Here is a 20,122-nt window from a genome sequence, read left to right as displayed (position 1 = left end):
TTTAACTCCTTTCCTTGTTTTTTTTTATTCGTTTGTGGGACATGGGCTTTGCTGGCTGGTCAGCATTTATTGCCCATCCCTTGTCACCCTTGAACTGAATGGCTTGCTAGACCATTTCAGAGGGCAGTTAAGAGTAAACCACACTGCTGTGGCCCTGGAGTCACATGTAGGCCAGACCAGGTAAGAATGGCAGATTTCCTTCCCTAAAGGACATTAGTGAACCAGGTGGGTTTTTCCGACAATTGACAATGATTTCATGGTCCTCATTAGATCCTTAATTTCAGATGCTTCACTGACACTGGCTGTCCTATACATTCTCCACTTCTCCCTTTGCTCCACTGGTAACTGTCTTCAGCCATCGATGCCATGTGCTTTGCAATTGTGTTCCTAAACCTATCCCCATTTAACTCCCTCTCCTCCTCAAACACCCTCTCTAAAATATACCTTTGGTCGACACTTGCTAAATCACCTCTTTTGTCACAGCTTCCATTGTTGCCTGATTATACCTCTTTGGAACTCATTGGAATATTTTTCAACATTAAAGGTCCAGTGCATTGTTTATTAAAAATGTAGCCATGTAGCTGGAGTTGAGATAGGTTAAAACGTTTTTGTTATTACTTCTAGGTACTGTGTAGCAGTTAAGAAGGAGAACTACCCTGACTACTTGCCCTTAAATTTGATGTCCGGCAATGCTATGCAAGTTTACCGACAGCCAGGTCACACCATCTACTTGCTACCCACCCTCGTCCTGACAAATCTACTGCCTTGTGAGCTTTCCTACTATGTGAAAGGCACTTCCATCAATGGACCATTGAAACAGGGGAAAGATGCTGTGCTGCACACAGCTGACACGTCTCAGAACATTGAGCTTGGTAAGATGTCTAATTGTTGTTGTATCCTTTTTACCTCTAATCACAAATGAAGAGGGCATCTGACAGATTGTTAGATGGCAAAATAGGCTGCATCTTGTAGTCTGCAGAAGCACTTTTCTGATTTTCTGTAATGTAAGTTGCACAGCTGTTGGCATGCCGTGAGAAAATTAAATCAAACAGAAAGGCAGGAAATGCACATTTCTCATCATCTGGAAGAGAAACAAACTGTGTTTATAGGTAGAGACCTTACATATGAAAAAGTGTCTTCCGTTCAAACTTTCTGTCGCGGGTACAGGACAGCACAGTGGTTAGCACTACTGCCTCACAGGGCCAGGGACAGAGTTCAATTTCCAGCTTGGGTCACTGTCTGTGCGGAATCTGCACCTTCTCCCCGTGTCTGCGTGGGTTTCCTCCGGGTGCTCCGGTTTCCTCCCACGGTCTGAAAGACGTGCTGGTTAGGTGCATTGGCCACGCTAAATTCTCCCTCAGTGTACCTGAACAAAGGCCAGAATGTGGTGACTAGGGGATTTTCACAGTAACTTCATCGCAGTGTTAAAGTAAAGCTACTTGTGACACTGATAAATAAACTTTAGTAAAAACAGATGGATCTGTTCTTATGCATTGAGGTAAGTACGACTCAACAAATCTACAATAAATGTGTTATGCCTACTTTTGAGTTATGCTTCAGATAGACCCTGTGACAACTGCAAATGATTTATGTCCTGTATGCTGTCAAATGGATGCCTTGTCAACTAAATGGATGGGTATTTTTGATCTGGATGTCTAATGGCATTAAAAACAAGTTTGGTTCAGAGGATAACTCATGTCTCTGGCTTTGAAGGCTTTGTGTTTAAGCTCCACAACAGACTTGAACAAATATTCTGGATGCATGTGAAAGCTCACTTGGCACAATTCAGAGGAGTGTATAGAGTTCTCCTAATGTCCTGGCTATCGTCCCTCACTCAAACAGCACCACTAAAATAAACAGATAAATTGGCTCATCACCTCAATATTATTCGTGAGATCTTGTATACATCATGATTACAGCTCGTCTACATGAAACTAGTGAGCATTTTGAAGTAATTCATTGTATGCTGAATCCTATCAATCACAAAGATTACTATATATCATTCTATAAATGTCATATCCTGGATGTCTAAATAAACTAAATATCAAACACACTTGCCACAAGTTATCTCTAGGAAGGAGAATGGTGATGTTGTTTGAGCAATTTATTTCAAAATAACCTCAATTGATTTCTAGGCATAATCTAAATGTTCCTGTTTACAAAATGTTTTTTATTATAATTTACTTGTCAGGAATTACACTAGAAAACTTTCCTGTGTGTAAGGAACTCCTAATACCAGCAGGAACCACTAACTATCATGTCCGTATGCGTCTTTATGACACCAAAAGACGCCTGCTGAACCTGAGCATTCGAATTGTGTGCAGAGCAGAGGGCTCCCTGAAGATACTAATTTCTGCACCTTACTGGCTCCTCAACAAGACAGGTTAGAAAAGAGTTCAAATTCCAAATTAACAATAGCTCCACGATGCACTGTTGTTTATTTTCAAAACTGCAAGTGGTGCATGAAAATCAGTGGTCTGAAGAGTTCTGTTTCATTCCCATCTTTCTTCAGGGCTGCCGTTAATTTTTCGACAGGACAATGCCAAGGCTGATGCAGCAGGACAGTTCGAGGAACATGAGCTTGCACGAAGTCTCAGCCCCCTCCTGTTCAGCTTTACAGACAAGGAGCAACCTAACATGTGAGTAACGCATGCAGGCACATCCCTGGCTCATCAGATGCGCTTGGGTAATGATTGTGAATGTGGATAACTTGTAAATATGGGCAGGATCTGTCCTGCTGTTAAACCTTTACAAAGGTCTACTTTATCTTGGAGATGCTGGGAATCACAAGATTTTTAAATCATTTTGGTCCATAGCTGTGATGTTTCTATTCATGTAAAATACACCTGTGTGGCTGAGATGTAGATCGACGAATGGGGCACAGTAGATGGACCATTGGCCTTGATCTAAATACCTGTTTTTATCCCTTTGTAAAACCAACCCTCTTGATCTTGTAACTATAATTTTGCAATTCATTTTCATTTTCCTACACTTACATACACACTTGCCTCTTGCTTTTTTTCCCCTCACGGTGAAGATAATGTTGGATCGAATTTCATGGGTCCCAGCACAAATCAAAACATTCAGTTCTGGGTGTGTGAGTGCCACCCAGCTGCCTTCATTCTGTCCTCAGGCATGTACTTGTCTGGCAAGAGTTAGCAAATGGTGACCAGAACCAGTGACCAATGGTCCTTCCCAATGAATACAACAACATTTTGTTGGATTTAGCTGCGTGTGCCCATCCTCCTCCTGCTCCACCTCCTGAGGCAGGCAGAAAGAGGGGCATCTGTAACCAGCTTAGGAAGCCACTTGCCAGAAAACTATTTTCTGATCCCTCAAAGGCAGTCAGACAAGCCTCTGGAGTCAATATTTTTCACCCTAAGCTTGCTTTTCTTCTGCTTGATCACTCCGCTTTTCATAAATGTATCTTGACATCTCCTTGAAGGACTAGGGTGGCACAGTGGTTAGCGCTGCTGCCTCACAGCGCCAGGGATCCGGGTTCGATTCCCGGCTGGGGTCACTATCTGTGTGGAGTCTGCACATTCTCCCCGTGTCTGCATGGGTTTCCTCCGGGTGCTCCGGTTTCCTCTCACAGTTTGAAAGACGTGCTGGTTAGGTGCATTGACCCGCACAGGTACTGGAATGTGATGACTAGGGGAATTTCACAGTAACTTCATTGCAGTGTTAATGTAAGCCTTACTTGTGATTAATAAATAAACTTTAACTTTAGGGGCCAGCCCTCATTACCAACTGGACAATGCTGTTCTCACAGGTTAAGCACTCGGGGAAACAAGCTTCTGCATATCCAGTTTCACTTCCTGTTCCTCAAGGTAAATGGGTAGCCTTAGTACTACCTGCCCCTTCACCTCAAAATCTGTCAATTTGTATGTTATCAATACCCTTTAGTTTTGAAATGTGAACCAGATCCCTTTTAAATTTATGCCTATTCAACAATTCCAAACCCATTACACAAAATCTAGCTTCATAACTCGGTGAACTTCAACTGGAGATTGCCCTCTTTACTTTTTTTCTATACCTTCTCTAGAGTCACAATGTCCTCCTTGAGGTGGGAGGAGTTGGGAGAACCAAAATGGTGCACAGTTCTCCAGAAAAGGTCTCACCATAACCCTATTATCATGGGCCTTGTTTGCACTGAACCATGAAGACAATGCAGCTCAGAACCCAGTTTGCTCCCGAGGTTGTGCTTGGATCTTTAACCATTCCCTAATGACCACTCCCAAATCTGTCGTCTTTCCTATCAATGTTAACCTACTTATGCTATACTCTACTTTATATCTAAATTTTGCGCACCTGTATTCCTAAGTACGTAATGATCTGCATCAAAAGCCAATCCACAATCTTGAAGCACTTCTTGAATTTGTGTCAATCCCGCTGTAATCTTTATTTCCTCCTCTTAAATTCCTGACATTACCATGCATGTTATCATCATCTGTGAATTCACATAGTGGCACAGTGGTTAACACTGCTGCCTCACGATGTGGAGACGCCGGCGTTGGACTGGGGTGAACACAGTAAGAAGTCTCACAACACCAGGTTAAAGTCCAACAGGTTTATTTGGAAGCAAATACCATAAGCTTTTGGAGTGCTGCTCCTTCGTCAGATGGAGTGGAAATGTGCTCTCAAACAGTGCACAGAATCACAGAAATCAAGTTACAGAATACTAATTAGAATGCGAATCCCTACAGCCAGCCAGGTCTTAAAGGTACAGACGATGCCAGGGACCTAGGTTTGATTCCGGCCTTGGGTGACTGTGTAGAATTTGCATGCGTCTGTGAGGGCTTCCTCCCACAGTCTAAAGATGTGCAGGTTGGGTAGATTGGCTGTACTAAATTGCCCGTCAGCGTCCAAAGATATGTAAGTTAGATGGATTCACCATGGTAAATATGAGGGGTTACAGAGACAAGGCGAAGGGGAGGACGTAGGTGGGATGCTCTCGGAGAATTGGAGCAGACTTAATGGGCCAGGTGGCCTCTTCAGCGATTCTATGGTACTATCTGTGGTTAAGTCTTCCAGAAGATCACTACCTTTCAGTCATACCGACCTGTGCGTGTGAGTGGATGGATTTAGCTTCTTGTTCTCTCTGATCCCTGCAGGTGTACCATGCGGATTGGGAAAGGGATCCATCCAGAAGCCGTTCCTGGTTGGTGTCAGGAATTCTCCCCAGATGGAGGCAGCGGTGTACGAGCAGTCAAAGTGATTCAGCACGGGAACAGGCCAGGACTCATTTACAGTATCGGTGAGAGTGAATAACATGGCCTAATGGGGAAATCTTTAAGGATTGAGGAGGCAAAGCAGCTCATTCTGGTTATACTTTCACTATGTTTAACTATAACAGATTTGGTGCAGAGACTGCAATCGAACTTGTTTAGCAATTATTGCTTTTAAGTTACTTTCATCTTTGTATCTCAGGAATTGATATCAGGAAAGGTAGAGGACGCTACAGAGATACCAACATAGTGACCTTTGCACCCCGATACCTACTGGACAACAAGTCTTCGCACAAGCTGGCCTTCGCGCAACGAGAGTTCGCCAGAGGCCAGGTAGGAATAGTGACCTAATTTTAAAATCAAGTGTGTCCCTAAATAGAGAAAACCTCTAACTTCAAGGGACGATATCAGATGAACATTGAACACACTTACTGAGCCCCTTTCTCCTCTGAATTAAACCATTTATTAAAATAACAGGGAGAGGAATTTGATGGTGCTTAGAACATTTGCACAATAGCTTACATGAAGTATTTGCAGACTGGTATGGTAGAAAATAAACTGCAACGTGAATAACCTGAGCAGACCCAAGACGGTGGATGTTGGAGCGGTTAATGTAATATGAACAGCTTACTCCAGCGTTGCACATTAGTGGCTTTAGTCATCAGTTGACCCATCTGTGATATTATTGAACTGTTTTTGATTTCTTCTGAAGTACTAATGCATTGCATAGATATTGCACATTAAGTGCTCTGTCCAGTTTTCTCTCTGAAACTGCGTTGGTATATATGCCTGCACTAGCACAAAGAAGGTGCGGAGAAGGTCATTCAACTCGTTTTAGCTCATTCATTAGGAACGATGCTTTCGGTCCTGCTATCATGTCATTCAGCTGCTGCTTAACTAATTATTTGGTTTTCATCTCGACCTTTTCTAGAAGTCAGTTTCACACTGTGTTAACCAGCGCTTTCCGACAGTCTGAAATTTACCTTTTGAACTTATGACACCTTGCTCTGCCATTGCAGTTTAGCTAGTTCTGCATCTACCTTTACGCTATGGTTCTTCCATGTTATTTATGTACCTGTATATAAATATGTATATACACTTCCCAGTCACCCCTTCAATGTTTTTCTATCCCTCAGCCAACACTAACAGTTTAATTATTCATTCGTCTTGTTTGCTGTTTGTTGGTTCTTGCTGTGCACAAATTGGCTTCTGTGTGTCTACAAATCAACAATAACTGCGTTTCAAAAGTATTTCATTAGATTTGAAGTATTTTGGGATATTCTCAGCACAGCCAATTATTTATGTAGCACCTTTAACATAGGACAGATGACCAAAAGATGAGTCAAAGAGGTAAGTATTAAGGAGCCCCCTAAAGTACGCAGTAGAGGAAATTAAATAGAGAGCCTTATCTGCTGCCGGATAGAAAAACAAACATTGAAGGGGTGACTGGGAGGTGTATATACATATTTATATATAGGTACATAAATAAAATGGAAGAACCATATAGTCAAGGTAGATGCAGAACAAGCTAAACTGCAATGGCAGAGCAAGGTGACATAAGTTCAAAAGGCAGAGAGTATTCCAGAGCTTAGGGCTGTGGCCCCTGAAGATACGGCCACCAGTGGTCCTGTGATTAAAATCAGGGATGTTCAAAAGCACAGATTTGGAGGGACCTAGCGCTGGAGCAGATTACAGGGGTGGGAAGGGGTGAGGCCATGGATGGATTGGAAAACTAGGATGAACATTTTAAGATTGAGTTAAGATGACTTAACTGAGAGCCAATATTGGTCTCACCCCACAAGCAAGGGGTGAGTGGGACTTGTTCCGAGATAGGACACGGACAGAAGAGTTTTAGATGACCTCTAGTTGATAAAGGGGAGAACCTGGGAAGTTGGCCAAAAGTGCACTAAAATAGTCAAGTCTAGAGGCAACAAAGGCATGGATGAGGATTTCAGTGGTAGATGAGCTGAGGCAGGGGTGGAATCTTGCAATGTTATGGAGATGGAAGTAAACCGTTGCAGCAGCTTGATGATAATGGAGGAGGATAGTATGGTCAACCATTCCAAAACTACAAAGTGTTATGTTCATACCTTTCTTCCCCCACTTCTCCTTTGTTCCCTCCCTGCCACTTTTTTGTGCTGTTCCCCCCCCCCCCATTCTAGCCCCACCTCTTCTTTGCCCTTAGTCCTCCTCCTTTCTGAAACAGTTCGAGGGCTTCAATGCCTCCCTTGGCTTGTTGACCAAAACTGTACACCAGCCCCGAGGTGTGGCCTTGGCAGTGTTCAGTTCTCTGACACTGTGCAGCTCACTGATCCACCAATATTATAATATTAATTGTAACGTACTTTCTCAGGGCGCGCAAAATCCAGATGGTTACATCTCAACTCTACCTGGTGCCAGTGTTGTATTTCATTGGCCAAGAAACGATTATGACCAGTTATTATGTGTGCGCCTGATGGATGTTGCCAATTGCACTTGGTCGGGTGGCTTCGAGGTGAGCAAGAACAACTCCTTCCACATCAACATGAGGTGAGAATAGTACCCCAGATGAAATGTAATACCAGTTAACGGGCCAGGATCTCTGCTCGAAAAATGTAGATTTAATTGGCAATCAAAAACTGGTAATTCTGCTGTCAGTGGCAGTGTGTGATGTTAGGATTCTTCTGGTCACACATCATAGCAGGAGTGTTGCACTCTTCTGTCATGGGAAAATTTCATCGCCTGTTGGGTGCCTGTTAAAGGAGGCAAGAGGGGAAATGAGACGGAGAGATTTAGAGAGAGAATTCCAGAGCCGAGGGCCCCTGAAGACACAGGTCCAATGGTGTCGTCATTAAAATCAGAGGTGCTCTAAAGCCCAGAATTGGTGTGACGTAGCACTGGGGCAGATTAAATGGAGGGTGAGGCCATGGATGGATTTGAAAACAAGGATAAGAATTTTTAAATTGAGGCGTGGCTTAACTGAGAGCCAACGTAGTTTTCCCACATCAGAAGCAAGGGGTGCCACGGTCAAAAATCTGTAAAATTCTAGTTTAGGAACCTGTTTAGGCCCTCGTGGTGTGCTAGCTATTGTTTGTTTATTTTACTTTTGGGTTACAACTTTAGATCTACCATCTGTGAACGCAGGCTCAGTAACTCCTGATTGGATAATGGAAATACCAGGAACTTGCTTACTTTCACCATGTTTATTACCCTTTTCACTTCATTTCGTATTTGGATGTCCTAGAATTTATTGTACTCTGTTGCTGTACCATTGAGTCAATTCACCTTTGTGAAGGAGCTTCCTCCATGATTAGGTATTGCCAAGATCTGCCATCTACTTTCTGATGTTTGGGATTTCCTTTTGTATTATAACTTGGATTTTTAAATGGATGGTGAACGTAGAAGTGTTGATTTCTGATTGGAAAAGGGACATTGGAAATAGATTGTAGCACCCAAAATAGTTGGAACAGACAAGCTTTTTAAATTAGGTGCCACAGAATTGGAGACTTCCACTGTACAAGGATGTTCCCCTCAGTTGTATAAGGTGACACAGTGGCTGAGTGGTTAGCACTGCTGCCTCACAGCACCAGGGACACAGGTTCGTTTCCCGGCTTTGGTCACTGTCTGTGCGGAGTCTGCTCGTTCTCCCCGTGCCTGCGTGGGTTTCCTCCAGGTGCTCCGGTTTCTTCCCACAGTCCAAAAGACATGCTGGTTAGGTGCATTGGCCATGCTAAATTTCCCTTGGTGTACCCAAACAGGCATCAGAGTGTGGCAACTCAGGGATTTTCACAGTAACTTCTTTGCAGTGTTAATTGCATTGCACTTGTGACTCTAATAAATAAACTTTTAAAAAATTGCAACTGTCTCTGGAGATGATTTTCATAATCTCCTTTTCGATAAAGAATGTTTTCCTGCACACGTGGTCACAAAACCAACAGCACAAGTTTGGATTTGTTTTAACCATTCACTGCATTTTCTATAAAGCCTTCAGCCTCTGTTAATATTTTTCTTCAGCGAGTACTGTTATCCTGTTAAGATTATATATACTCCAGTCATTGTGATGAAACTGTGACGTGTTTACCAGCCTGAATAAAAAGACTAATGTGCAAAAAAACAGAAGGCTTATTGATACTTGATTTATGCATGTTGGCAAGCACTGGACACCCTATCCTGTTGGCATTGTGGCTAAATGTGTTGTGGATTGCACACACAAGTTTGATATCTAACTTATGCTGAGCTATTCGATTTTAACCACAATGACAACAAACGTGCTACATTTGGCCTCAAGATCCCTAAACTAGTTTGTCGAAACTTGGCCGCGATCCCTCCCTGAGTCTTGTACAGAATTCCTGAGGGTAGCTTGTACCTGTAAGTGCAAAATCAAGTTTACATTTCGCCTCATGGCTGAATATCCCGCGTGCCCTCACTGTCCACTGTGTGTGAAGAACATGTATGTGAGCAAAATGCTGCAGAACCTCCCGCCAAGGAAGGATCCCAGACAGACTCCCTATGAAAAGCAGAAAGATGATCAGGGCACCAAAGCAAAATACGGTGGATGCTGGGACTCTTAAATAAAACCAGAAAATGCTGGAAGTACTCAGCAGGTTCGACTGTATCTGTGCACACAGAAGCTGCCTAACTTATTGAAAATCAGTGTGTGTTTTTAACAAGAATGCTGAGTTCACAGGAGTTGGATCTAACAATGCAATTAGTCACAGACGTGATGTTGGTTTAAAGTTGTATTTCGTATTTCTTATTGTTTCGTGCTGTGTAACAACCTGGCTTGAAGGGCTTTCTGACTTACCAATTTTTTTTTTTTGCAGAGATACTCAAGGCAACTGTCACCTCCTGCGAGTGGAGATCACTCTGAAAGGAGCGACGTACCATATTGCATTCAGCAACTCTGAACAGCTGCCGCCACCGTTCCGCATCGACAACTTTTCAGAAGTAAATCCCTATGGGCTGTTTCTACCACACTTAAATCCACACATCCACAATTCAATTCACGATTTGCAATCAGCTCCTCATGAATAGTGAAGGAGAAAGCACAAAACTAATTGCGAAGAATTTATCTCATCTATATGTAGTCACCACAAATAAAAGATGACTCATTCTGCAGATGTGTCATCTATCTGACCTGTTGAGATTTATACAAAGTTGACTGGTTATGTCTAAGAACAAGTCAATCTTTAGACTTTTACATTCTGTTGGTTAAAGGGAGGGAATTTCCGATTTTCCACTTGCATCTGACGGACACGGGAAAAAGCACGTGGATGATATTTAACTTATTAAAAATTAAGAAAAGACAGATTATATGAGACATTGAATTGAATTAAATATAAAAGAAAATAGTGAGCCAAGAACCCAGACAAGTAGCACTCATAAAATTTTATTTAAAATTTCTTGTGTTTATGTTATTAGCACTGGGTTAATATAGCGGTGCTAAAGTTATTCTTGGGCATTCAAGCCAATTTTTGACTCTTTGTTTCAGTGTCATTATATGTGGCTGAAAACATTAATAAGGGAGTCCAGAATTCCTGAGCCTGCAGCAGTGAAAACTAGGTAGCACAATGCATTGGAACCCAACATGCCAAAGGTGGATTTGTTGATTTTGTTACCATGTATTGAGTCCCAAGGTCAGATAATCATAAACTTACGATTCTTCCGTTTCTGTGCTTCAACCTCTGATTGGTGTTTGTTCACTGTTTATTATTTCTGCCATCTAGCAAGCACAAGGGGCTGGAGCAAATCAGTTAAGCGGGGTAGTGAAATATATATTCAGCCTTGACAGCAAATCCCTGATCTCCCCTCTTTCTCTTTTGTATCAGGTTGCAATCATTTTCAACCAACATGGCGTGGCAGAGCCAAGACTAAAGACCGAGGTCAAACCAGGCACCTCATTGAATTATGCCTGGGATGAGCCTGTCCTTCAGCCTTTCATCACGCTGACAGTGAAAGGGGCAGGCTCTTCAGAAATTACCTGTGATATGAATGATTTCAAAGAGTCCAAACAGCTTTACTATGAGAATTTCATCTACATCGCTGCCACATACACCTTCTCTGGGTAGGCTTCAGGTTTCTGTTGCCTGGAATTAAACTTGCAGTCAGCTTTTTAATGTTCTCTGTTGGTTTTCAAGAATTGGTTACAACTTCAGGTGCCATGATATAGTGATCTTAAATCATTGCAATGGTGCTTTCAAAGGACAATTTCAGCTTAAAGAAATGTATTCCATCAGTATAATTGCTTGCAATTATGTGAATTTCGAGATTAAAGTACCAGGGGAACCAAGAGAATATCCAACCCTTAAGCTTAATGCAATCAACAATACTGCATAACAGCGCACCAGTTATTTCCAGAACTGTATTCAAAATTGCTTTCTTAATGTGTCGTCAAGCTAGTTTACCAGAGAGAAGTGTGTAGTCAGGGGGAAGTGTGTAGTCCAGGTAGATAGAGTCTTTGCTGGGGAACCATGATGTGGAGATGCCGACGTTGGACCGGGTTGGGCACAGTAAGAAGTTTCACAACACCAGGTTAAAGTCCGCTCACCTGATGAAGGAGCAGTGCTCTGAAAGCTCATGATTCCAAATAAACCTGTTGGACTTTAACATGGTGTTGTGAGACTTCTTATTTTGCCGGGGAAGAAATCAATATACATTTTGTTTTGAAAATGTTAACATTTTAATGACTGCTGTACTGTGTCCCAATTTCCTCCCATGCCAAGATCAACTAATCTGGTAAACCAATATGTTTGTGGTCTTGTATACTGCAATAGAGATTTACATGTTTGACCATGTAGCACAGTATCTTCCAGGGACAAGCATGGTATCTCCATCACAAGAAAGCAGCAAACCTCAAATGGAGGTTCAAAAATGGTGAAGAGACTGACCGGGACTCAGTTTCCTACCTGCTCCTTAACCAATTCATGGCCTCTTGAAGAATTGAAGGGGAGAAACATGTAAATAAAAGAACTAGTCATTTTGTAAAGTTAATGCTGACCAGTTCTGGAGAAAACAAGGGAAGCAAGTAGTTCATAGAGGCCAGAGCGTACTCAATAAACCTTATAAAGTAAAAGCAATTTACACATATACTCTGTGAAAAATGTTCTGATTCAAATGACCTAATTGCAGTGGAATTCCGTGTATAGAGGGAGAAAAGGATACTTTTCCAATTTTGTGCTCCTGACAGGTAACCTTGTGCACTGATAGTACATATTGAAAATGTAAATTTTCAATATGTACTAGTGCACAATATTTTCTAAACGTTCATATAAATGGTCAGGAAATTATATTCTGCATGCTCAGACTTTGAGTCTGTGCTGCCAGTTGAGGGCGGCACAGTGGTTAGCACTGCTGCCTCACAGCGCCAGGGACCCGGGTTCAATTCCTGGCTTGGGTCACTGTCTGTGTGGAATTTGCACAATCTCCCCGTGTCTATGTGGGTTTCCTCCGGGTGCTCCAGTTTCCTTCCACAGTCCAAAGATGTGCTGGTTAGGTGCATTGGCCATGTTAAATTCTCCCTCTGTGTACTCGAACTGGGGTGTGGCGACTAGGGGATTTTCACAGTAACTTCGTTGCAGTGTTAATGTAAGCCTACTTGTGACTAATAAATAAACTTCAAAAACTTTTAAATCATAAAAGTGCCCCTGTATCTCCTCTCCTGGACACCAGTGACGACATGAGTCTGTCACTTACATAATTAATAATTAAATAATGAATAGTATTTCATAAATGTTTGTAATTATGGCTCTGATACTTTAGATGATTTCAGAAGTGTTCTAACTAGTATTACATTATAGATAAAATAGTATAAAAGTCAGGGTCGAGCCTCTATCCACTTGCCTAGCTCGCCTTGCAGCCATTGAGCTGTTAGTTGACTTGATGCGGACCTTGCATCCGTATCAGGGAGGAAGTCTTGCCTCTGAGAGCTGCCAGCTCCCTTGTCCTAATTGCGTCATTGGGAGCAGTTGCCACGCTAAGTCCACGGTTTTGCCAGGGTCAGACTGGAAGGCCCTGGCAAGGTGGATGTGGCTGCCAGGAGTACCAACACAGAGGCAGAGCAGAAACCAAGGCGCAGAATTATTGTTGGGGGGGCAGAAAGAGCGAGACAGTTGTCCAAAAGGGAGCACCTCCCTCCCCGAGCCATCAGGCGAAACATGGCGTAGAGGCTACTTGTTGCCGATATCCCCGTGTACAATCCAGCAGGACAAGGTCATTAAGTGGCCATTACTTGGCCTTTTATGGGCTTGGGTTAGCTTGTGGGCAGCAGGCACAGGGCCCAATTTTGCAGCTCCACCAGCCCCCCAATTCTGCCAACCTGCTCCAGGTGGCAGTAAAATTTTGACTGGAGAATAGGCTGGCATGTCAATGTAGTGCTGAAGTAGTACTACACTGCTGATGGCGCCCTCTCTCACATAGAGTGTTAAACCAAGGCTCTGTATGCCCTCTCAAAGATTCATAGTTTTATTATGGCACAGGAGAGGAGGTGACTGAGCACATTGCATCCATCTCTGTAGCAAAATCTAGTCAGCTCTATCCCAGTAGCCCTGGAAGCTCATTTCCCTCCTGAGAGAATTGCGCCAATATTTTTGGGTGAGTTAAAAATCCCCATTCTGAGGAACAAAATGAAGCAAAATCTGTTTCCCTGCCAGCAGGGAAAGGGGGCAGTGCCTGAGCTCATCAAAAGCCGGTAGTTTACAGCAGGGGCGCAATTATCCGTGCACAGATATCTCTGTTCTGTGACATAGCACAGAATAGAGAGGTCTGTCAATGCCTACCCCACAGGGCTCCACGGCCGATCACTTCCCCCCTTCCCCTGGGCCCCACCTCTCCCAGAAGGCCCCACGCGCTTGTGTGCCAGACTGGCAGTGCCAGGATGCCTGGTGGGTAGTACCAGGCTGGCACTGCCCAAGGGCCCCCCCACCCCAGTGCCTGACCTCCCTGAGGGCCTCCTTGGCCTCCGGCCCAACCGGCGAGGCCATCGCGACAGGCCCCCATTGATGGGAACCATACGTGATCTTCCCTGATGAGGACCTTCACCGGCCAGGCCGCTAAGGCAAGTGACCCCAGACGATTCCATGCCGGATTCACTTGTAATATTTAAATTCTACTTACCATAGAATTTAAATATTGTGATCAGCAGGTGCGAGGCTGATCTCACCCAGATATCTGGTGCCGGTAAGATTAGAAGAGGTGAGAATTCGGGCACGAACCCAATTTTTCGGCGCTCTCACAATCTTACCTGCTCGCCCCGGCCAGCTGGACAAGAATATAAGATCACCACCCCCCCCTTTGTCTTTAAGGACCCTCGGATCCTTCCTAAAATCTGGTGACCAGAATTGGCTACAATACTCTAGTAGTGGCCCAACCAGAAATTTATAAAGATCAGCATAGGCTTACTGCTTTTGTACTCGATGCTTCTGTTTATGAAGCCCCAGATGCCATATGTAGTGCTAGCTACTCTCTCAATATCTCCTGGCACCTGCAAACATCTATGCACATGAACCCTCTGTCCCTGTACATTCTTTAGAACTGTGCCACTAACTCTGTATTCTTCTGCCAAAATTCATCACCTCACACTTCTCTATTAAATTCCATCTGTCACTTGTTTGCCCATTCTGCATGCCATTATCTGTCTCATTGCAGTCGATTGGTTACATCCTCACTGTTTGCCGCACCTCCCAAGTTTGGCGTCATTAGCAAATTTTGACATTTTACTCATTATTCCCATATTGAAGTCATTTATACATTTCAGAAAATCAGTGGTCCTAGCACTGACCCTTGGGGAGCACCACTGCCTGCTATGCTCCAGTCTGAAAGACAACCACTTACCATTGCTCGCTGTTTTCTGTCTTTAATCTTCAGTTCTTTTATTTAAGCTGACATCGACCCTCTTCATTAAGCCTCACTTTTGTTAACCAGCCTGTCAAAAATGTCCTTAAAATATAGACAGCATCTTCCAGATTCCCCTAATGAAATTTCTCTGTTACTTTATCAACAAATTTGATTAGATTAGTCAAACATGATATGCCTTCTACAAATCTATGCTGGCTCAAGCACCTCCAAGTGATTCTTAATTCGTTCCTGGATTATTGTTCTTAAAACCTAATCCACCACTAACAGTTAAACTGACAAGCCTGTAGTTATGGGGCAGCATAATGGCACATTGGTTAGCACAGCGCCAGGGACCCATGTTCAATTCCCAACTTGGGTCACTGTCTGTGCAGAGTCTGCAAGTTCTCCCTGTGTCTGCATGGGTTTCCTCTTGGTGCTCCGGTTTCCTCCCACAGTCCAAAAGACGTGCTGGTTAGGTGCATTGGTCATGCTAAATTTTCCCTCAGTGTACCCGAACAGGCACCGGAGTGTGGCGACTACGGGATTTTCACAATAACTTCATTGCACTGTTAATGTAAGCCTACTTGTGACACTAATAAATAAAATAAACTAAAACTAGAATGCCTTTGTATCCTTTCTTGAGCAAGGGTTGCATACTTAGCAAATTCCAATCCTCTGACACTTCTCCCATATGTAAGAAAGATTGAAAGCTTACGGCAGTGTCTCCACTCCAACTTTCCTTAGCAACCTGTGATACAAGCTATCCAGACCAGGGGGTAATTTATCCATGCTAAATTTAAGCAGTCTGCCCATTACATCCTGCCAATCAATTTTCTCTCCGTTTCTACCAATCATCAGCATTCTCTTCCTTAGGAAATAGCAATAAAAGGTAAAGTTTATTTATTAGTCACAAATAGGCTTACATTAACACTGCAATTAAGTTACTGTGAAAATCCCCTAGTTGTCACAGTCCGGCGCCTGTTTGGGTACACTGAGGGAGAATTTATCATGACCAATTCATCTAACCCGCACATCTTTGGACTGTGGGAGGAAACCGGAGCACTCGGAGGAAACCTACACAGACACGGGGGGAATGTGCAAACTCCACACAGACAATGACACAAACCAGGAATCAAACCTGGATCCCTGGCGCTGTGAGGCAGCCGTGTTAACCACTGTGCCAAAGTGCCGCCCTCTGCAAAGTACTCATTAAATATTCTCGCCATGCTCTGCACTTCATGCACATGTCACCCCCTTTGTCCCGAACTCTTATAACCCACTTACTATTTACGTTCATGTTGGGAAAACCTTTTGGATTTCCTATGATATTAACGATTCAATTTTCAGATTTTCTCTTTGCCAATCTTATTTTCCTCTTTGCTTCCCCTCTTAACTTGTGATATTTGATCTGGTTCTCACTTGGAAAATTCACCTGGCATGCGTCATAAATGGGCGGAAAAATCCCATGACATGATTAAAAGAAGGGCAGGAAAGTTCTACCAGAATCCTTTCTAATATCTTTAACCCAACACCCCACAAGAACAGATTACCTGATTGTTTATCTTAGTTCTGCGCACTTTGCTGTTCACTATTGGCTGCCACATTTTTTTTGTATTAAATCAGTGATTCCACTTCAAAAGCATTTGATTGACTGTGGAACACTCGAAGAGGTCCTTATATTGTGAAAGGTGCTATTTCAGTGCATGTTGTTTTGAATGAAACTTGTGATAACTTTCTGGTTTCTTTTAATTAGGCTCACAGAATCTTCAGGGAGGCCAGTTGCCCGCGGTTCGGGAAAGAAAAATATTAGGTTTGCAGAATTAGTTTTGGATGTTGCACCCAAAACTAGAAGAGTGATACTGAAAAAAAAGGTAAGCACGAAAAGATGTACATCTCTGTCGTAGTCTTCGGCTTTTTATTTCAACTTTGTTGCAAGGAACATTTTTAATGCGGTTGGAATTGAACAGAAACCACAGTGCAACTTTTAAGTATGGCTGTGAACTGTGTGTCCCTTGCAGACAGGGTGCTGGCATTAGTTGTAGCACTGTTTCACAGATCAGTTAGTCCTGCAGAGATCGTGGATTGCACTAAGGACTGTCTTGGTCTGCAAGGCTCAGTAATGAGCTTCAGAAGTAGCCGGTTTTTAATTTTTAACAACTCTGTTCACCACATGGTACTGGAAGAAATTTGTATTTTTATCATTCGCATACAAGTGTATTTGGTGGAGGGGAGAGGAATAGTGGGTCTTAGCTGGATTCAGTCAATGTATTTGCATTTGAAAACCTGGGGAGTTGCCAAAATGACACTCTGGTGAGGATTTGGTTTGATTTGTTATTGTCACATGTTTTAACATACAGTGAAAAGTATTGTTTCTTGCGTGCTATACAGACAAAGCATACCATTCATCGAGAAGGAAATGAGAGAGTGCAGAATGTAGTGTTACAGTTATAGCTAGGGTGTAGAGAAAGATCAACTTAATGCAAGGTAGGTCTATTCAAAAGTCTGACAGCAGCAGGGAAGAAGCTGTTCTTGTGTCGGTTGGTACGTGACCTCAGACTTTTGTATCTTTTTCCCGACGGAAGAAAGTGGAAGAGAGAATGTCCGGGGTGCGTGGGGTCCTTAATTATGCTGGCTGCTTTGCCGAGGCAGCGGGAAGTGTAGACAGAGTCAATGGATGGGAGGCTCGTTTGCATGATGGATTTGAGGAGTTGAGGACAGCCGCAGGAAGAGTGGGACAAAACCAGTATGGCACTTATGGCACTGTTATAAATAGATCAGATTGAGAACTAAGCTTCGTTGTTTGAAATTACATGACCTGTGATAGTGTATGCAGCAGTAGTGCGCTAAAGGCTCAGTACCTCTGTGCTCCTTTTTACTTTGAGTGTAATTGATAGCTGCAGTGCATGGAACAAAATGTCTTGCACTCATGGTAGAACCGTTCGTGACCACCAAACATCACAAAGAGCTTTACAGCCAATGAAGTACTTTTGAAATGTACTCGTCCATACATAGGGCTGTAGTGTTTGGAGTAAGAATTCCTTCAGGGCTTTGTGGGCTTGTGTGGGTGGGGGGGTAAAAGTTCCTATTCCTATCCAGCGACTCTTCTGGAATGCACATGTGTGGTCACTGGTTGAGGTCAGGGTTAAGCATGGCTGCAGTGCCCTTCATGGTTGGATAGGCAACTCAAACTCTGTAAAAATTTGAAGGTGAAAAATGGTCAGTTGTGTAAGGCACTAGAGACAGCCTGTGCCCTACAGGCTGATGTCTTTAGGAGGGAACCGAAGAAACTATTGCACTTAAATTAAATCTATTGAATTGCTGAAATATTTTATTATACTTAGCTTGTGTTAAGTCACTGTTCTAGCATGTGCTTATTCAGTGTTTTAACCTATAATAAGGTTCTGCTTCAATCTATGTAAATCCAGGAACCAGGTAAAAGATCACAGCTTTGGCGAATGACTGGAAATGGGATGATATGCCATGAGGGCTCTTCTCCTCCTCATAACCCCAACAAGCCCTCCTCCAATAGACAGTCAGACTCCGGATTGGTCCTAGACATTGCTGGCTTGGCTGCCGTCACTGACTACAGGTAAATTAAGACGAGATGAACAGGGAAAGAAGGCATTCCAGTTAAGTCACCTGTCGGTGCATGTAGGTGATAGGAATTTAAACTTTGACATTCATAGGAAACATAACCATCCAGATTTTGTGAGCAGTTAGAAGGCTGTGTGGAATTGTAAACTGTCGTACTGTGTTATCTAAGGGGTGAATTCATTTCCTTCATGTTAGTGTCCAGCAGTGACCAAAAGATTCTAGACTTGATTCCCAATCTGATCTTGGTCCACTGATGGTGACATCAATGTTTTCATGGCTGAAGACCCATTGGGGGAATTAATAGTTCCCTAAATGCATAGTGTGAGGGTGACAGTAAATTCCAATCTTTTTCTCGATTACCTTAAGAGGATTAGAGTATTGAGGATACACTTTTTTTCAAGATGTTAAATAGATAGGGTAGTGTCCACAATAAGGGTGACTGAACACAGTCTGACTTCAACTCAAAAGCAAAATACTTAGGCTGTTGGAAATGTGAAAAAATGTGAAAAAATTCAGCAGGTCAGACAGCATCTCAGGTGAGAGAAACAAAGAGGAGACTTTTACCCCCTCCCTCCAGCTGGCATATGAAGATAAGTCGCCATCCCCCTCATCAGTCCCGGGCCCACTAATCACATTCGCCGCTGGAAATATGGCGCTGGGAGATGCTATCGTAGTGGGAATGCATGCACGAATCCTGGGCATCACCCGCACCGCGAATCTCCCAGCCCTCTGCGCTAAACACTTAGTCATGATGTGGGGATGCCGGCGTTGGACTGGGTAAACACAGTAAGAGTTTAAGAAAGGGAATAGAAATGACCCTGGTAATTATAGACCGGTTAGTCTTACTTCGGTAGTTGGTAAATTGATGGAAAAGGTCCTTAGGGATGGGATTTACGACCATTTAGAAAGATGCGGATTAATCCAGGATAGTCAGCATGGGTTCGTGAAGGGCAAGTCGTGCCTCACAAATTTGATAGAATTTTTTGAGGAGGTAACTAAGTGTGTTGATGAAGGTAGGGCAGTTGATGTCATATACATGGATTTTAGTAAGGCGTTTGATAAGGTCCCTCATGGTCGGCTTATGATGAAAGTGAGGAGGTGTGGGATAGAGGGAAAGTTGGCCGATTGGATAGGTAACTGGCTGTCTGATCGAAGACAGGGTGGTGGTGGATGGAAAATTTTCAGATTGGAGGCAGGTTGCTAGCGGAGTGCCACAGGGATCAGTGCTTGGTCCTCTGCTCTTTGTGATTTTTATTAATGACTTAGAGGAGGGGGCTGGAGGGTGGATCAGTAAATTTGCTGATGTCACCAAGATTGGTGGAGTAGTGGATGAGGTGGAGGGCTGTTGTAGGCTGCAAAGAGACATAGATAGGATGCAAAGCTAGGCTGAAAAATGGCAAATGGAGTTTAACCCTGATAAATGTGAGGTGATTCATTTTGGTAGGACAAATTTAAATGTGGATTACAGGGTCAAAGGTAGGGTTCTGAAG

The 20,122-nt window shown here is 43.2% G+C and overlaps 1 protein-coding gene across 6 annotated transcripts in view; it reads left to right on the top strand.

Moving 5' to 3' along the window:
• Positions 1 to 20,122, top strand: part of vps13d (vacuolar protein sorting 13 homolog D) — a 270,660-nt gene that overhangs the window by 143,650 nt on the left and 106,888 nt on the right. For all 6 annotated transcript variants that reach the window (XM_078239047.1, XM_078239044.1, XM_078239046.1 and 3 more), the window contains 10 exons: positions 625 to 872; positions 2,192 to 2,383; positions 2,513 to 2,639; positions 5,115 to 5,257; positions 5,431 to 5,561; positions 7,582 to 7,757; positions 10,031 to 10,154; positions 11,036 to 11,271; positions 16,792 to 16,909; positions 18,464 to 18,627. In XM_078239047.1, coding sequence (XP_078095173.1) covers positions 625 to 872; positions 2,192 to 2,383; positions 2,513 to 2,639; positions 5,115 to 5,257; positions 5,431 to 5,561; positions 7,582 to 7,757; positions 10,031 to 10,154; positions 11,036 to 11,271; positions 16,792 to 16,909; positions 18,464 to 18,627 — 1,659 coding nt within the window. The remainder of the gene's footprint in view (positions 1 to 624; positions 873 to 2,191; positions 2,384 to 2,512; positions 2,640 to 5,114; positions 5,258 to 5,430; positions 5,562 to 7,581; positions 7,758 to 10,030; positions 10,155 to 11,035; positions 11,272 to 16,791; positions 16,910 to 18,463; positions 18,628 to 20,122) is intronic.

Source organism: Mustelus asterias, chromosome 22 (assembly GCF_964213995.1).
Source record: "Mustelus asterias chromosome 22, sMusAst1.hap1.1, whole genome shotgun sequence".
Taxonomy (NCBI): domain Eukaryota; kingdom Metazoa; phylum Chordata; class Chondrichthyes; order Carcharhiniformes; family Triakidae; genus Mustelus; species Mustelus asterias.
Note: the sequence above shows the minus strand (reverse complement) of the source record. Positions and strands in the feature narration are given on the sequence as shown.